The sequence below is a fragment of the Colletes gigas genome, unplaced genomic scaffold, assembly GCF_013123115.1.
Source record: "Colletes gigas isolate AHSC1104 unplaced genomic scaffold, ASM1312311v1 Colletes_gigas_Sc00010, whole genome shotgun sequence".
NCBI lineage: Eukaryota > Metazoa > Arthropoda > Insecta > Hymenoptera > Colletidae > Colletes > Colletes gigas.
The window spans coordinates 9801055-9817028 of record NW_025106639.1 but is presented as its reverse complement, the minus strand read 5'-3'; the positions used below and the strand labels follow the sequence as shown (position 1 = coordinate 9817028).

Sequence of the window (15974 nt, the reverse complement as noted above, 5' to 3'; positions counted from 1 at the left end):
CGCGAGAGTAAGGTTATTTAAAACGATTCCAACAAGGAAAATTAACGTAAAATACGTGTCGACTGATTCTACATTCAACACTTACGAATAAGTTCTAAATAGGATAGCAATTTTTTTTAATAAAATGGCCGAAAGAAAATTCAATGAAAAAAAACATTGGATTGAGGCGGAAACATTGATATTAGTATTTTGTAAAAACTATTTGAAATATACGTGTCCTCGGTATAAAATCGGCCGTAGAATGTATTTGTAGATTGTCCAGAGATAGAGAGAGGAAAAGAATCGCATCTAGGGCTACTATTGTCCAGCTGTCCAGTAATGGGCGACCCTCTTTTGGCTCGAGCTAATAATGCCGAATTGATCCGGGTCGCTTTGGTGATTATATTTCACGATGCCGAACGTTTGCCTTTTATTACGGTCGAACTAAGGAAAGCAAATTTTTTATCGTGGTTTTTCCGTGTCCGACGTTTCTAGCTGTGCGTTTTCCAAGCATCTGCCCCTCGAACCATATTCGTCGCGTGGCTCGAAACACCCAAAGAACGTAGCAGCGGGACGCAAAAAAAAAGTACGCGGAAAATGATAAATACTAATAAAAGAGCATTTTTTAACGAAAATTGAAAATTTATCTACGATCGAACTTTATCCGTGTAATAAATATTTTGCGAAGAATTTGTCGAACGGGCGGTATTATCTGTCACAGTATTTCCTACGTTTTCTTCTTTTTCTTACGTGGACAAAGTGTAGCGAAACGAAAATTATTACGAAAGCGATCGATAATTAACGTACAACGTACCGAGCGACCAATTAAAGTTTAATTAGCAATTGCCGCGATATAGGTACGCTAATTCAATCTGCGTGTAATTCATCGTTTGTCGTTAAATATGTATCTACGTGTTGCTCGACACGTCTATAATCTCGCATGGAAATGTCATATTTAACTTATAACTGGTACAACCTACGCGCGTATTCGCGCGATGAAAATTACCACCATAGAGAATCGTTGTTGGATCCTCGGTGACTGATTCGCGTGGCACGTGACGCGTGGTACTCCTGTCACTTTTTGCTTTCTTTTGTAGCGATTCGATTATTCGACGAGGAAAACGGACAAAAATGCAGAAGGGAAGCTGACCAAGGTACGATCTCGCGCGTACTTGGACAAACTGTCGAATAAACGAATAAATTCACCTACTCGCAACTGCATATGTATATGTATATGTATATGTATATGTATATGTATATTCCGTCAGAATAAATATAGAAAGCGTTCGTTGTTTTCCTGGTATCTGAATACATATATTGTTGTTAATTTTAGCTTTTGGTGTAGCTATCGTTCTCTCAGTCAATAATTATTATATTATTGTATTATATTATCCCAGTATCGTGGTCGTATAAAAAGATGCGTTATAGAAACTATTGTATTCCTGTTAAATTGTTACCCCTTTTGTTTGTTATTAAACGAAGCTATGCCCGTATTGATTCGAGTTCGAGTAAGTTGATTTTGTATGTAGAGAAATGTTCGTAAGCGGAAAGTTTCTCCATAACTGTTAATAACTATCAGGATCATTGGTCTGGTTCGAGAACGACGTTGGATGGGAAAACAAGCACCAGCCGACACAGCCGCGGACCGTCAATTGAATGAAATGCATCATGCAATTCAAAATTATTGGTCTATGGGTTAGGACGGAGCTCCTCGCGTAATATCATTAATTTGGAACAGCCAATGCGGCCCGAACCAACTTCATTATCATTATCAATACCGCACAGAATCGCGTGACAAGTGTGCAACCGCAGAGCGGAACGCCCTAGCGTACCCTTGGACGTTTCTGGCCAGCCGGTCCAATTTATCCTTTAAATTATGTACGATCGCAGCTATCGCGTCGATTTTTGATTCACGAACGAAAGAAAGCAAGCATTTTGCTAGACGAATTTTATTTGGAAGGTTCGTGCTTACGATTAGTAGGTAGGTCTACCAGTAAGTGCCTTTCAATTGTTTACATCAGCGCCTAAAGGGGAATATTTTACTATCGTGCAACGTATAAATGAAATGTAAACAAAAAAGTCAACGACGCTCGGTAGATTTTTTTTACGATGGCTACTCGGACGAGTCGGTTTTTATGAAAATGATAAGATGAAGATGATAATAAGCTGGACCGAGTAGTTTTCGAAAAAATATCTGATTCGTGTAAGGTGCGAGAGTGTGTCTCGTAAGATTCTGCGCGTCATTTCCCAAGGAACGGCAGGAAACTCGTACCAGTTCGAACTTGTCCGTGAGGCTAAACTAATTTGCTGCGCGAGGGTAGTTGCCGGGCTAGAGCTTCGAGTGGGGTGACACAGACTCGGTGCAGATGGAAAGTTCGAGAGTGATCGGATTCCGTGTGGTGGGAGAACCCGAATTCCGAGTGACCAGTAAAAATCCCACCCGCGCACCAACCCCCGTCCTTCCCTCCCTCCCTCTTTTTCCACTTTCCTTCACTTTCTCTTTCCGTTGAACCTTGTACTTCTCTGTTGGATAGCTAGCTGTAGGAAGGACCGTGAACTGGGGTGAAAAACTGCTCGTGCTGAGTCGCGAGGGAGTCGGTGATAGCTCAGAGAGACGCGTGTCTGCGTGTGGCTGCGTACGTACTTACGCGAGCGCGCACGCTTCTTTTTTAACGCACGCGTGTGCAGGTGCGTAGTCCGAGAGAAGAAGAGGAAGCGTCTTAACGAAGAAGAAAGACTTTGCCAGTGACGGCTCTACGCGCCACGGGACACCCTTCGTCCTTACCCTATACACGCTTGCTTTTCTCTCCATCGAACAAAAACTTTGGCTAGAATTTCTCGACCTTTTCGACCTTTTCGAAATTACTTACTCGGACGTTGCTTATTTTACCGAATCCCTTGGCAACGATTCACGATGCGATTTTCACATCGATTCTGCGATCAATCCTAATGGAAAGCGAACCCCTTTGATTTGGTAAAAAGTACGACGGTGTCGTAACCTTCCTTGATTCGTTGAAAATCTGGAAATTTTACGAAACGTATTCGAAGAAAATGTAAGAAACCAGCGGTGCCTAGCAAGACGTCGTTCCTGGCTTTGAAAGAGGGTGGCAAGGAGTAAGGGGTGAGTCAGTTGGGGGGACTAGAAGCGAGGGTATGGCGGGAGTAGCGGGGATTGGGGAGGGGAGGTAGGAGGGGGGTTGAATCAGCGCGGGGGTGTATGGGGGAATTAGTAGATGGCCGTGGACAATGTGGGGGATACTTTCTCATATCAAGTATGGCCGCCATCGTGGCACGATGGCCAAAACAATAGTAAGTAGAGAGACCCGTAGACATTTGCTTGGAATTCTTAACCCTCGTTATTCTTATTTACTTCCCATTTTACTAATTTTCAGTTTCGATTTCACTCCCGACGACAATCGAGTTTCTTTTCGAACGTTCTCCCATTATTTCTCTCTGGTATTTCTAGTGCGCAGTGAATAAAGTGACATTATCGTCGTTATCAGTCGCGTTACCCGTGCCTCGTTCAGTGAAAACGATTCATCATCGTATCGCGATAATTGACAAATGGATAACGGCAATGGATCAGCCGTACGCGAATATTTTTGGTTCTTTCGCGTGGGCAAATCGATGCTGATTACGGTAAGTGTTGTTCCCGTGTTTGCAGTCGTACGATGTCATTCGGCTTTCATTCAACGATTTTAAATCCCTAATCGATGCGTTGTTAACAATTACGATTCGTGGGTTTGGTACACGAGCCCGTAAACATACAACTTTGCGCGTTAAGCTTTCGACGGACGAGCTTTGCAATTTAGCCAACATTTTTCGTAACGAATTAGAAACGTTCGTTCGAGTAGCGCGTTTGGTTGCTTCGGTCGTTGCTTCGATCGTTGCGTCGATCGTTTGAAATGAAAATAGGAATTTCGGAGACTATCGGCGTTGGAATTTGTAAAACGACGCGACACCGTTGCCTATTCGGGGACGACTAAAAGACCGCGCGATATCCACCGACGTCTTTTGCATGCGAATACTCCACGTGGTTCATCCGACGACACGCATTGCGCAGATCCAACTTTCCACGATCCCCACCTTTATGCGAATCACACCTTTTACCATAGCTTCGCGATTTCAGGTACGAATACGTCATAGCATGCAAACGCTTTTCCTTTTCCCTTTCAATTTCGAACGCAACGCGTAAAAAGAACATTTTTCCAACGGATTATAAAAAAAACAACAAATTTAAGGAATAACAACGGAGACGTAACGATTTCGACTCCAAGCACCGAATTCGGAGATATCGTAATACGCGTATACGTTGAAGAAATTGGTTGCTTGGACAAGTATGTGTTTAGGAAAATTTACTAAGAAGAACGGATCTGGCCAGTCGTCGACGAGTCGTGATTCCAACGCGAGCGAACGTCGCGAAGATGGTCGAAAAGGGGCGGATGAAATCGAGTCGAACGTTTAAAGAAAAGAGGATAGCCGGATAGATTTTCGAGACTAGCGCGAATGATATTTGTCTTGTTTACGGTCGAACTTATGCGCGTGTGCGAACCAGCAAAGTTCGCCGCTCGATCAATAGGCCTCTACTAAAATCACATATAAACGCACTTGCGCTCACACGCACGCACGCACGTACGCACGTACGCACGTACGCACGCACGCACGCACGCACGCGAGGGACCAACGCAAAAAGTTCGCGAGCTTTTCTTTCGACTTCGAGAACAGGGATGATCGAACGACCCGCACGGAACTTGTATAATTCACCCTTCTCGCGTCCGCTTATCGATTCGAGAAATTCCTGGTTCTATCAGCGGACATTCGTTGGTCGTTGAATCCAATAAACGTTGTTGGCAATCTTATCTTCTTGGTACTTGGATTACGTAAGTACCGATCCCTAGACTCGGGAGTGTTTCTCGTGTACTTACCTACTTACGCAGTACGATGCTTTAGCACCAAGAGAACCATCAACGTGCTATAACTACGTAGAACGTACCGTTCATCGAGAATTCTGTATCGATTGCATCGCATTCGATATTAATTACATCACCCTAGCCAAAACGCATTATTTATCGTGGCATCGTTTCCACGACACGATAAGCAGTCAGCTGCGAGTTGAGAGTGTAGGAGCGTCCACGGCACAGCAGCATATGTTGCTCGGTCGTGGCATCGTTATTTTCGCGGGTCGAAATATTGTTTACCATCGGGCCGCGTGATACGCCCACGCAATGATTCCCGCGAAACGATTCAAGGGAGCGGAGAAAAGGCATATGCAACATTCGCGACAATACCTTTTCTCCCCGAACCAACCCCCTACAGTCGCGTGCTTTCTACTCTTTAACAACATGTTTTTCTCGACACCCTTTCGAGAACGACCAGAAATTCCCCTTCCCAATTCATTCGCCGTCATTCATCCAATTTTAACCAGAAACGGTGCAAAGGCTTACCCCGAAATATCTATGAAAACATCGACCGGGCTATACGGGCGTATTTACGCGAATTTTTCCAATATCCGTCAAAAGTTGCCGATAATGCGGGTTTTCCCCTCGTGTACTCTGTTCGTACAACATATTTTCAACTACCGATAATCCAATTTTCACGTTCCGAGGCGGCGAAAGACCGACCTTTCGATTCTTAAACGGTGCCCTCCCGCCGCGTATACAATACATATTTTCATCGTGCGTATCTGCGTATCCCGGCACCGCCAACGACGCAATACATACATTCAAAGATACGCTATCTTTGGGAGCGAAATGTTTCTCGCACGGTTCAATTTTTCTACGCGTATTTTCTCTTACAAAAATTCTATACGATAATTTTAGGCGCGCCCCTCTCGTCGAGTAAATATGTATACACATGTATAGTCGGTCGGTACAGGTTCTTTTCTACCGAACGATTGATTTTTACCCACAATTGTATATAAAATCGTTCCTGATACACTTGATACGTATCGATCGAAGAAGAACGATGCGTAGATGATAGAGACTAATTCGCACCAAAGGGAATACATATAAAGATTAGATATTTAAATAGAAAGGAAAAAGTTTCGTTCGGTGATGATTCGTTTTTGAGTCGCGGCGAAATCGATCCGATCGTTTCGGAAATCATCGGTGCGAGAAATGTAGCGAATGCTGCTGGCTTCGTTAGCACCGCGGTGGGGAGAAAAGGGGCGGGGGGAGAGGGGACTCGTTGTGCGGTAGCTCTTGGAAGGTGGTAGGGACGAAACGATGCGACAGGCCCTTCGTAGGGCACCGTGACTGCACCTAACAGTAACCTGGGAGAGTCCAGGGAAGCGTAAGCCTACGAAGAATCGTAGATCAGCACCTTTTCGAGATCTTAAAAATTTCGTTCGAGTCTCGTCGGGTTAGGTGCTCCTCGTGTTGTCCCCCTGTCATCATTCGTATCTCTCTGCTCCGACTTTGCCTCCTGATCGAACTTTAGTCCGTAAATTTAATCGATCGATGCGGAAGCCGAAATATGCCTTCCTTTTGTCCCTTCGTTCCGACGATATCGTAACATTATTTCTATCGCGTGCTTCGTTGGTTGGTTCGTTCGAGAACTCGTTTCACCAGCACCGAAGCATCCGAAGATAGCCCCTCGATTTACCTACCCTCGTCCACAACACAACACGTGCCCCCGTCACACGTATTCCCAACGTTCTCGACGTCTCGAAGAAACGTCGTCGTGTTCGCGGTGACCTTAAGAAGAAAGTGATACATATATATTTACGCGCGATTTGTTCGATAAAAATGCGCGATAAAGTTTCGCGCGACGCTCGATGGAATTGTGTTGTTTTGGAGCCGCTTTATTTACATTTAACGACGTTCATTGGACGACCTCGAAGCGGCGATGCTCGACAGGTGATCTCGAATCGAAGGCAGACGATTTTAGCACGGGATTAAATTACTCACGGGTAAGAGAGTCATCATACACCATAGTCATTGTTTTTTATTCTTTAGCGAAAGAAAATTTAGCGGCTGGTACATTTACGTCCGTCTGTCTCTCGTTGCAACGATAGGTAGATATCCATCGTTTTGCCGTTTATCGTTTTGTTCGTTATTATCAATGGTTGTCGGTGATTGATCGTTCATATGTTGTGACAGAGGTTCGGGTCTGTAAAGTTTCATCGGTAATTGTAAAGTTTCGGGAATGTACATATTCCTTCTATCGTCCGAATCCAGTCCCGAAGCATGGGTGTATACATACATATACGTGACTCATGTAGCACGTTCCCGAAACCTCTCCCTCATTTCCAACCACGTCCATGTCGCAAAGTATGGGGTAGCTATCGTTGATCGCGGGTCTCAAAAGCGTCAACTCCATAGAAGATGGTTCCATGGATCCATGGATCCATGGAACGCGGGAATACTCCGATAGATATACATACTATAGTTAAATAGGTATTATCGAGCGCGAAAAACGTGAACGTAACCGATATAATAACGGATACGGATTGTTCTATTCGACAGAGGGACGAGATCTAAAGGCAGGAGAAGATCGCGGAGGTTGCGAGCAACATAGAAGGCCGAGGAGATGTCTTGGACGTTGGGGCGCGAAACGAGCATGTCGGAGCCGACGGAGGAATTGGAGAGCGACGGTTCGAGTTGCGGGGATCGCGGCGACGCCAAGAAACGCGTTCGCGTCGACGCGGATTCGACGGGGCCGAAGAAGAGGCGGAAACAAACAACGCCCGTACGATTCTCGTCCAGCTTGATGACCGGCGCGAACGATGAGTCGAACGAGGACGAGGAGGAGGAGGATGGTGACGGTGACGGTGGCGGTGACGGTGACGGTGACGGTGACGGGGACGGGGACGGGGACAGCGAAGGTAAGCTGTCGTCGCAGTCACCGATACGCGACGAGAATCTCGATAACGAATTCCGTTGCCGGTATTGTAGTCAGTTTTTCGACAGCAAAGAAACGCTGAACGTTCACTTCGATAACGAGCACGGTTCCCGACAACGAGAAAACAGCTCCCCAAATTCCGCGAGAAAAATAATCGCGACCGCGAGCCAACCGGAACAATCCGAGATTCCCGTTAATTATCTTACCGCGAAGAACTTTGCGACAAACTGGCAACACGTACAGTCGCAAAACGAGCCCGATCTCTGGCCCGGTTCTGCGAATCAAATATCCGCCGGCGGTGGCGGCGGCGGTGGCGGCGGCGCATTACCTAATCATTTGCAAGCGTTTACCGGCGCGTTCCCTGGCGCGTTGGCGCAGTATTTACCTCTGTCAGCGTTTCCGCTGACAGACTCCTCCGGTCACATGGCCAGAGCGACGACGATCGGATCGGCGCCGGTGAGGATCTTTAATCCAGACGCGTACTGCGACCTGTGCAATAAAGAGTTTTGCAACAAGTATTTCCTAAAAACGCACAAGGCCAACAAACACGGTATCTACGTCGATTCGCCGGGTTCGAGCGCGATAGATGTTAACGCGGCTGTTGTTCCGATCTATACCGGAAACGTAAAACTAGAGCCAGTAACAGCAGGGACGGCGACGACGAGCGTGGTGGCGAGCGTACCGAGCGTACCGAGCGTACCGAGCGTACCGTGCGTACCGTGCGTACCGTGCGTGCCGTGCGTGCCGTGCGTGCCGTGCGTGCCGTACGTGCCGTGCGATCTCTGCCAAAAACGATTCAAAAACGAAGAATCGATGCGCAAACACAAGCAAAAGATGCACACCGAGCTGCTGCTCGAGCATTCGCAGGATACGGAAATTAATCTGTCGGTGAACGAGGAGGAGAGAGGAGAGACGCCGCGGACGAGGGACAGCCCCGGAGGTATGGAAACGCTTTTCAAGCTCGAGTACGGGGTAGAACAAGAGGATGCAACGTTCGTGCCAGCGCCCAGACACCTATCTCCTCGATCGATTCAGCAGGCAAGGGACGCTGGCTTTAACGCCGATCGGCTACGTCGTTTAGGGGTGATAAATCCGGACGCGTTCTGCGAGATATGTTGTAAAGAATACTGTAACAAATATTTCCTTAGGACGCATAAAAGCAAGAGGCACGGGATTCTCGTACAGGATAACGACAAGTCGCCCAACAATCCAGGATCGGCGGTCACCTGGCACCAAATACAAACCAGTCCGTTGAATTTGATCGTGACGGAAAGCACCACCAGTAGCACAGAGTCCAACGACCGACCGGGGGACGATTACGAGTGCAAAGTTTGCGGGATACGGTTTCAAACGATCGGCCTCTATCGAGCGCATTCGCGAAAGATGCACGAATCCGAACAACACCGTTCGCCTAAACACGAGTCGAACTTGGAAACGGCGGCATCGTTGGATCAACAACAGCGGAACGATTCGATCTCCGAAGACCTCCAGAAGCTGCAGACGATGCTGTTGCAATTGAACGGACTAAAGACTGGGAAAGAATCGTCGTGCACCGTGTGTGGAAAAGAATGCGAGACCAGAGCCGGTTTGCACGTTCATATGGTCACGGAACACGCCGAGGACTCGGCGTCCTCGCCGCTGGATAAATCACCCCTGACCGTCGCGACGTCCGCGTGTTGCGCCATTTGCGGAAAAGATTATCCGAATCAGGACGCGCTCGGAAGGCACATCGCGGAGGAACATCAACCCGGGGTTTCGAGTTCCTCTCTGGCTCCTCATACTCCCAGCGCCGTCCCCAGTGCCGTACCCAGTGCCGTACCCAGTGCCGTATCCACCGCCCCGGCGACGATCAATTCAAACTCCCTCGGCAGCCAGACCACCTCGTCCGAGAGAAAATCGATGACATCGATGACGCCGACCTCGAGTTACTGCGAGATATGCAACAAGGAACTGTGCAACAAGTATTTCATGAAGACGCACATGCAGAGAATGCACGGTATCGAGATCGAGAACGGGGCTCAGATCGGCGGCGTGATCTGCAACATTTGCAACAAGGAATTGTGCAGCAAGTATTTCCTGCGCGTTCACAAGCACAACACCCACGGCATCGTCGACGAGAACGCTCCGAGCTCGACGAAACAAGAGGCTCACGACGCCACGAATACCGACGACGCGGCTTTGAAACCGGAACAACTCGGCGACTTGAGCCACCGATATTTTACTCACTTCACGGAAGTTTGTCCGATCTGTAGCAGAAGGTTCCGCAGCATAAAATGGTTGAAAGCTCACTTGATGGGCGATCATGGGAAAATCGGTATCGATAAATGGCGCGAAATGGAACAGCAATACCAAGCAACGCCCAAAACAGGGACCAGAGTATTAAATGTCTCCAAGACCGTTCAAAGTTCGAATCTCAAGATACCGAATGGATTCGAAATTTCCCAGCAAATGAAACCTGCCGATTACACCGGTTTTGGTAATCAAGTACTCTCAAATTTGTTGGGTAGTACCTCTTCCGAGGACCACCAGCTGAAAAGCTACCATTGTTCCTATTGTAATTTTACTACGACCGTGCTACCGTTCCTCTTCCTTCACGAGAGGTCTCACGCGAATTCCACGCAGGAGAACGCCGAGGACGAAAAGTCGTTTCAATGTCCAGTTTGCTCCCAAGTATTTTATCAACCGGAAATGTTGCATCGACATTTGCTCGCGGCGCATCAGTTTCCCGCGTTGCTGTCGCATTTTCAACCACCGATGGTTTTTAATAATTTCGGGCTGGACGCCGAAAGATCGAACGAATCTAAAGAGAAATCGGATCCGGAAACGAAAGAGGACCGTACAGGGAACAGTCCGCAGCAACTCACTGCCAATCAAACGATTCCTGAATCGAACAAAACTCAACGACAGGAGGACACGGCGGTTCAGGTCACTTCTCAGGGTGTATATAAATGCGCGCAGTGCGGCTACGCCACGACCAATTTGAATCGAATTAAAAAGCACGTTAGGAAAGATCATAAGACGATCGGCGATCCCACCGACACCGTGATCGCTGAGCTTAGCAAAACCTTGAGAGAGGTTGCCAACAGGCATAAGATGCCAGCTTGCTACGCGATGCCGCAAGACATGAACTCGAACCCTGATAAAACGATCATGCAGCCGTTTTTCTTGGAAGAACAAAACACGATGCAAGCTGGCGAGGAATCAAACTCGGAAAAACGATTCGTACCGGCATTGGTTTATTTACCGGTGAAATCGCGAATCGGTAACGCGCTGACTGCTTCCTTTACACTCAGTCCCGCTTGAGCATACCCTTTCGTTCGCCGTACTCGATCTCGATTCTCTTCGTAAACTCGTTTTCGCGCCAGCGATTTGAGCACGTGTCATTGGTTCCTATTTAAACGTCTAAGGAAATAGTTAGGGAAAATTTATATTTTTCATATACACGGTTCGACGAGAGTCACATTTATCCACTACTTAGAGTACGCGTACTTTTTCGGAGAAACGATTTACAGCGAGAGTAAATTTTATTTAAGAATATTTTCCTCGGAGATCTCTATGCATGCCTGTGCGTGCGTGTGTATGTATGTGTGCATGCGTGCGTGCGTGCGTGCGTGCGTGCGTGCGTGTGTGCGTGTGTGTATTTGCCACGCGATCGATAAAAATCGAACAAGTAGGTTTTACAAAAAGACTTGATAATTCGCTTCTGTAGTGATTTATTCACAACGATGTGTATTAATTACGCATAGCGCATATGTATGTATTTACACATTAATGACCGATAGAATACCTTGTATCATCGGTTGATTCTCCTCTTCTAAGAGATAAACCGACGACAAGAAGAATCTCGCGTTTCAATGCCACGTTGTTATACTGTTCCAGTTCGAGAACGTTATATTTTAATTAGTTGACGATATAACACGAACGTGTGTGATCGAGAAAAGTTCCTATTTTAATACACGACGGGCCTCCAAAGACCAACCGACTGTATGTATCTAACCCTTCGAGCAGCAATTTCCTTTCTTCGTAACATTATTCTCGTAGTCTCATTTTGCTTTAGCTCGAGTCTAGCAATTACGAGTAAAACGGAACGAGAGGAAACAAAAAGAATACGTGACGTTGTTAAAACGACGTTTAACGGCATCGATATCCGATGATTTTCATATTTTCGCAATCGTGTTAGTCAATATTTTCTACATATAGGAATGTGTATGCATGCGAGTGTAAATGCGTGAGCGCGTGAGTGTACATTGCGTGTATGTATGTATGTGTTGGCATAATGTATAAGCAAAGATTTGAAGGATAGGAAAGAAGATTAAAATGTATGCGTAACGATGTGGTAAAGAAGAGAGAACGTGGAATGAATAATGCTACGGTAAAACGAAGAAGAAATAAAAAAATAAGCGTCATTACTGTCTCGAGGCGAACATAAATTAAATCTACGATCACAATATTTAGATATCAACGCGCAGAAAAGCCAATCAACTCAGGGTCGTCACAGTATAACCCGTAACGAAAAGTACAATCGTATACAGAGCCAACGCACTCCGTAGAATTAGAATACTTTAATTGTTATTTATAGTATTTCGAGCGGTGCGACTACCAAATATGTACACGTGAATTCTTCCCGGCGCGGCGTAACAAACATTTTTACGACTACTCGGGAGTATTCGGCTGTACGATTTTTACTTTTGTAAACTATTTACAGTTCAACCTATGCCTCACCTACCGATTACCTACCTACCGATAAGATTTTACATACTCTAGTTTTTTTAAAAAGAAATAATAATGGAAATCGTCTCGGTGACGTGGAAAAGTAAATTTCCTTTTACGAAATGTTCTTTGAAATCTCGTGCCTTGCAGCTGATGAAACTGAGAATTAATTATTTCTTTATCGCCATATACGATTATATTTTTTTTTTTTATTCTATTTCCTATACAAGAAAAGAGAAGAAAAATTCATAATCGACAAATAATAATCCTCGAAAGCTCGTAATGGTAATTTCTTATATTGTCCGTACGTGAACACGGCCACCCCCGGTTATTCCCGCGCGATGATCGTTCTGTTCCGATTGAAATAATTCTTGTCGGAATAAACGGACGTAAAATGATGCACGACGATCGGTCGAGCGGTATTTTATTTCGTTTTGAATTTTTCGGGTAACGGTCAGTGAACATTTGATCGAAATATTCCAAAAGACAGCTGTTTTTACAGTGGGCGTGCGCAGCCGTTTCAGACTTAACTCGCCTCCCAAAATGTGTTCCTTGTACCGGTAGGGTCTTCGTCCCTTCGATGAACAAACACGCGAGTTACGTTTCCACCCTCGTTGCACGCCCACGCGATGTTGACCTTGGATTATGAAATAATAACGCGGCTCGTTTCGACTACATACTTTCTCCTATTTCTTTAACGAACTACGATATTCTGACTCACGTATAGTTATCATCTCATGTTTATTTATTTTACAAACTGCCAACGGAATAATGTAACGCGAAAGTTTCGAAAACACTGAATTGACGGAAGAAAAAGCAAACTACTCGTTGTACGTGGGTATATTCGGCAGACCGAAACGCGTTTCCGCGCGATCACGATTTATGGTAGCTGCATACATACGTGCATAATATACGGCATGGCATGGACCGACCGCCCGACCGCCCGACCGCCCGACCGCCCGACCGCCCGACCGACCGACCGACCAGCCAAACACGACCTTTGTCTCAAAGTCCATAAAAATTTCCCCGGAACAGCTGAAATTCGAGAACGACCGCGTCATTTAACAGGGTTCGTCCGTGCTTTCCAGCGTAAATTCGGTTGAATTAGTATGCGCGCACGCGTGCATTACCATATTTTAGGGGACGAGAGGAATCGGCCATTACTAATCCATTGAAAGCAAAAGCTAGAGGAGGGGGGAGGGGGGATGGGGGATAGGAAAATAAGGAGAAGAGCCTGTCGGAGTGAAAATGAAAGAAAAGGACGGGGATAAGTTTTGGTAGGGAAAATGGAATTTTTAACGGTATTGTCGAGCGGACGAGATGGGCCTGGCCAAGCAGTCCCACATCTGGTCCCCTTGTGGGAAGGTCAGAGAGTAAGAGGTTACGACCTTGGCCGGGATTTTTCCGAAAAAGTCCCAGAGAAACGAATTTAAGGGAGGGGAAAGACGATATACGCGTGTGCGCGCACGCGCCTATAACTGCCTAGTATGTGTCGAAAGTGCACGCTTCCCGGCCTTCTCTCTCTCTCTCCTTTTGTCCATTTTTCTCACCCCACGTGCATAACATACGATAACGCACGGTGTGACATGCAAAACGCGTGCGTCCATGTAAATCGGTACCCTCTTAATTGCATCCCATGGAAATACGCATATTGTGCATTTAATGGTCCGTGCGCGATCACGAGGGTCGTAAATTTTAATTATTCTAACGACTCGCAGTCGATAATAAATCGAACAACGAGTCCACCAGGGCGTCATGGTTTTCGGTGTGCATCGGTTGCAATTTATTTCGTTAAATTTCGACCAAGTGGGTACTCTACTCTATATCGCTAACTAATACGCTACCACCTTACTTTCTTACTTCTTCTTCTTCTTCTTCTTCTTCTTCTTGCTTTGGCCAATATTTTACGGGTACATATTCACTATTGCCTACCGCGCAGAGAAAATCATGACGATCCGATATCGGGAGAGTTATGTTAACGAAAAATGTCGTCCCGAGAAACTAGCATTGCCTTCATTAACGTAATTGAGCGCAAAATCAAATATTTCCCCTATAAATCAAAAACTTAGAACACAAACTGTATTAATGTGTATGTGTATCTGTGTGGGTGCGCGTGTGCATGTGCGTGACATAGGTATATATGTTTATAAATAAGTACTCGAATTAAGACCGTTTCGCATATAAATGACAAAGAAAAGAAATATATATGTGTATACATATGTATACATATACACATATAAAGAAAATATGTACTATACTATAATAACGAGAATAAGTGGTTTGATAAGCGTAACGTTTCATACAAGTGTTCCGCGTATCTAGAAAAATTACTTTTAGCTCATCTAGTCATTTTCATAACGAGTCACAATTCCGAACACTGATCTAGTCACTCGATATAGTCGGAAGAAAAACATATACATATATCTATAGATATACATATACATATATGACAACTAACCTCGAATGATTTATTGATAGAAGATCGATCGTATATTTTTATACATATAAGACTGCGGAAGTAACGAATATTCTTTTTATTTGATACTTGACGTTTGTATTCATTATCGTATGTATATTTCATTTATTATTTTGTTACTATTTAGAGCAAGCGTATTCGGGACGCGTTATGTACGAGAAAAGATTATTTTTTATTTTTATAATTTCATGTTTTTCATTTCTTTGGCAACACCTTCTTCGAGCCTGTTCACAGGATACCAAGTTGTATAATTCAATCTGCTCGATCGTCTGTCGGTCGAATCGATCAACTTCTCCACCGTTTCGTGTTTTAAAGGGTGCTGCTACTAGAAATTTTCCACTCTGTACAAAGGGTGTCCGGACAAACCGAATGTGACAAATTGCTCGCGCGTCCCACTCTCTTCGCTGTTTATCGAGAGAAAAAGGTACACGTGAGACGAGACCGTATCCGGTTCCCTATCTAATAACGAAACTTTTTCATTGGAAAAAAATAAAATTCCTTCTTTCTCTCGACGATGATGATGATGATGATGATGATGATGTTCCGAAGAGTGTAGCGAGGGATAATATTTGACGGGCAAACGAAAAGAAATATGTAGGTTGGACGATTTTTCAGTGAATGGAGGAGCACGATCCGAAAACGCAATGTTTCTTTCGGTCGATGGCCGGAGTGGACGGTTTGAAAAGGAAAGATGGAAGGCAACACTATTTCTACCTTTCCCCAGCCAACAACCAATGAGTAAATGACACACAGCTAACCCCTACTCTCGTTCGCAAACACACAAACGCACGTACACACGAAAAATTGGTCGTCCACCCGCTCACACCCACCAGGGATATGTATAAAAATCAATAAGATCTTGTGGTTTCCAAGACCTCCGAAAACTGGGCATGTATACATACTACATATATTCGCTACACACGGAGGGTAATGTAATTTCCTCCGATAGACAAAATCACCCATTCTT

General features: G+C 45.4%; 1 protein-coding gene across 1 annotated transcript; it reads left to right on the top strand.

Moving 5' to 3' along the window:
• The first annotated feature begins 7539 nt into the window (after positions 1-7539).
• LOC122397939 (zinc finger protein 423) lies at positions 7540-11124 on the top strand. Its single transcript, XM_043397440.1, has 2 exons — positions 7540-8458; positions 8564-11124. Exons 1-2 carry the CDS (start codon positions 7540-7542, stop codon positions 11122-11124), a joined length of 3480 nt encoding a protein of 1159 aa, XP_043253375.1.
• Positions 11125-15974: the final 4850 nt, after the last annotated feature.

What these genes read in the sequence shown, in the direction of transcription:
- LOC122397939 (XM_043397440.1), top strand. Translation starts at nt 7,540, where the DNA reads ATGTCGGAGCCGACGGAGGAATTGGAGAGCGACGGTTCGAGTTGCGGG. An exon ending in CGGAAACGTAAAACTAGAGC is followed by an intron (nt 8,459 to 8,563) that starts CAGTAACAGCAG and finishes GCGTGCCGTGCG; the next exon opens with TGCCGTGCGTGCCGTGCGTG.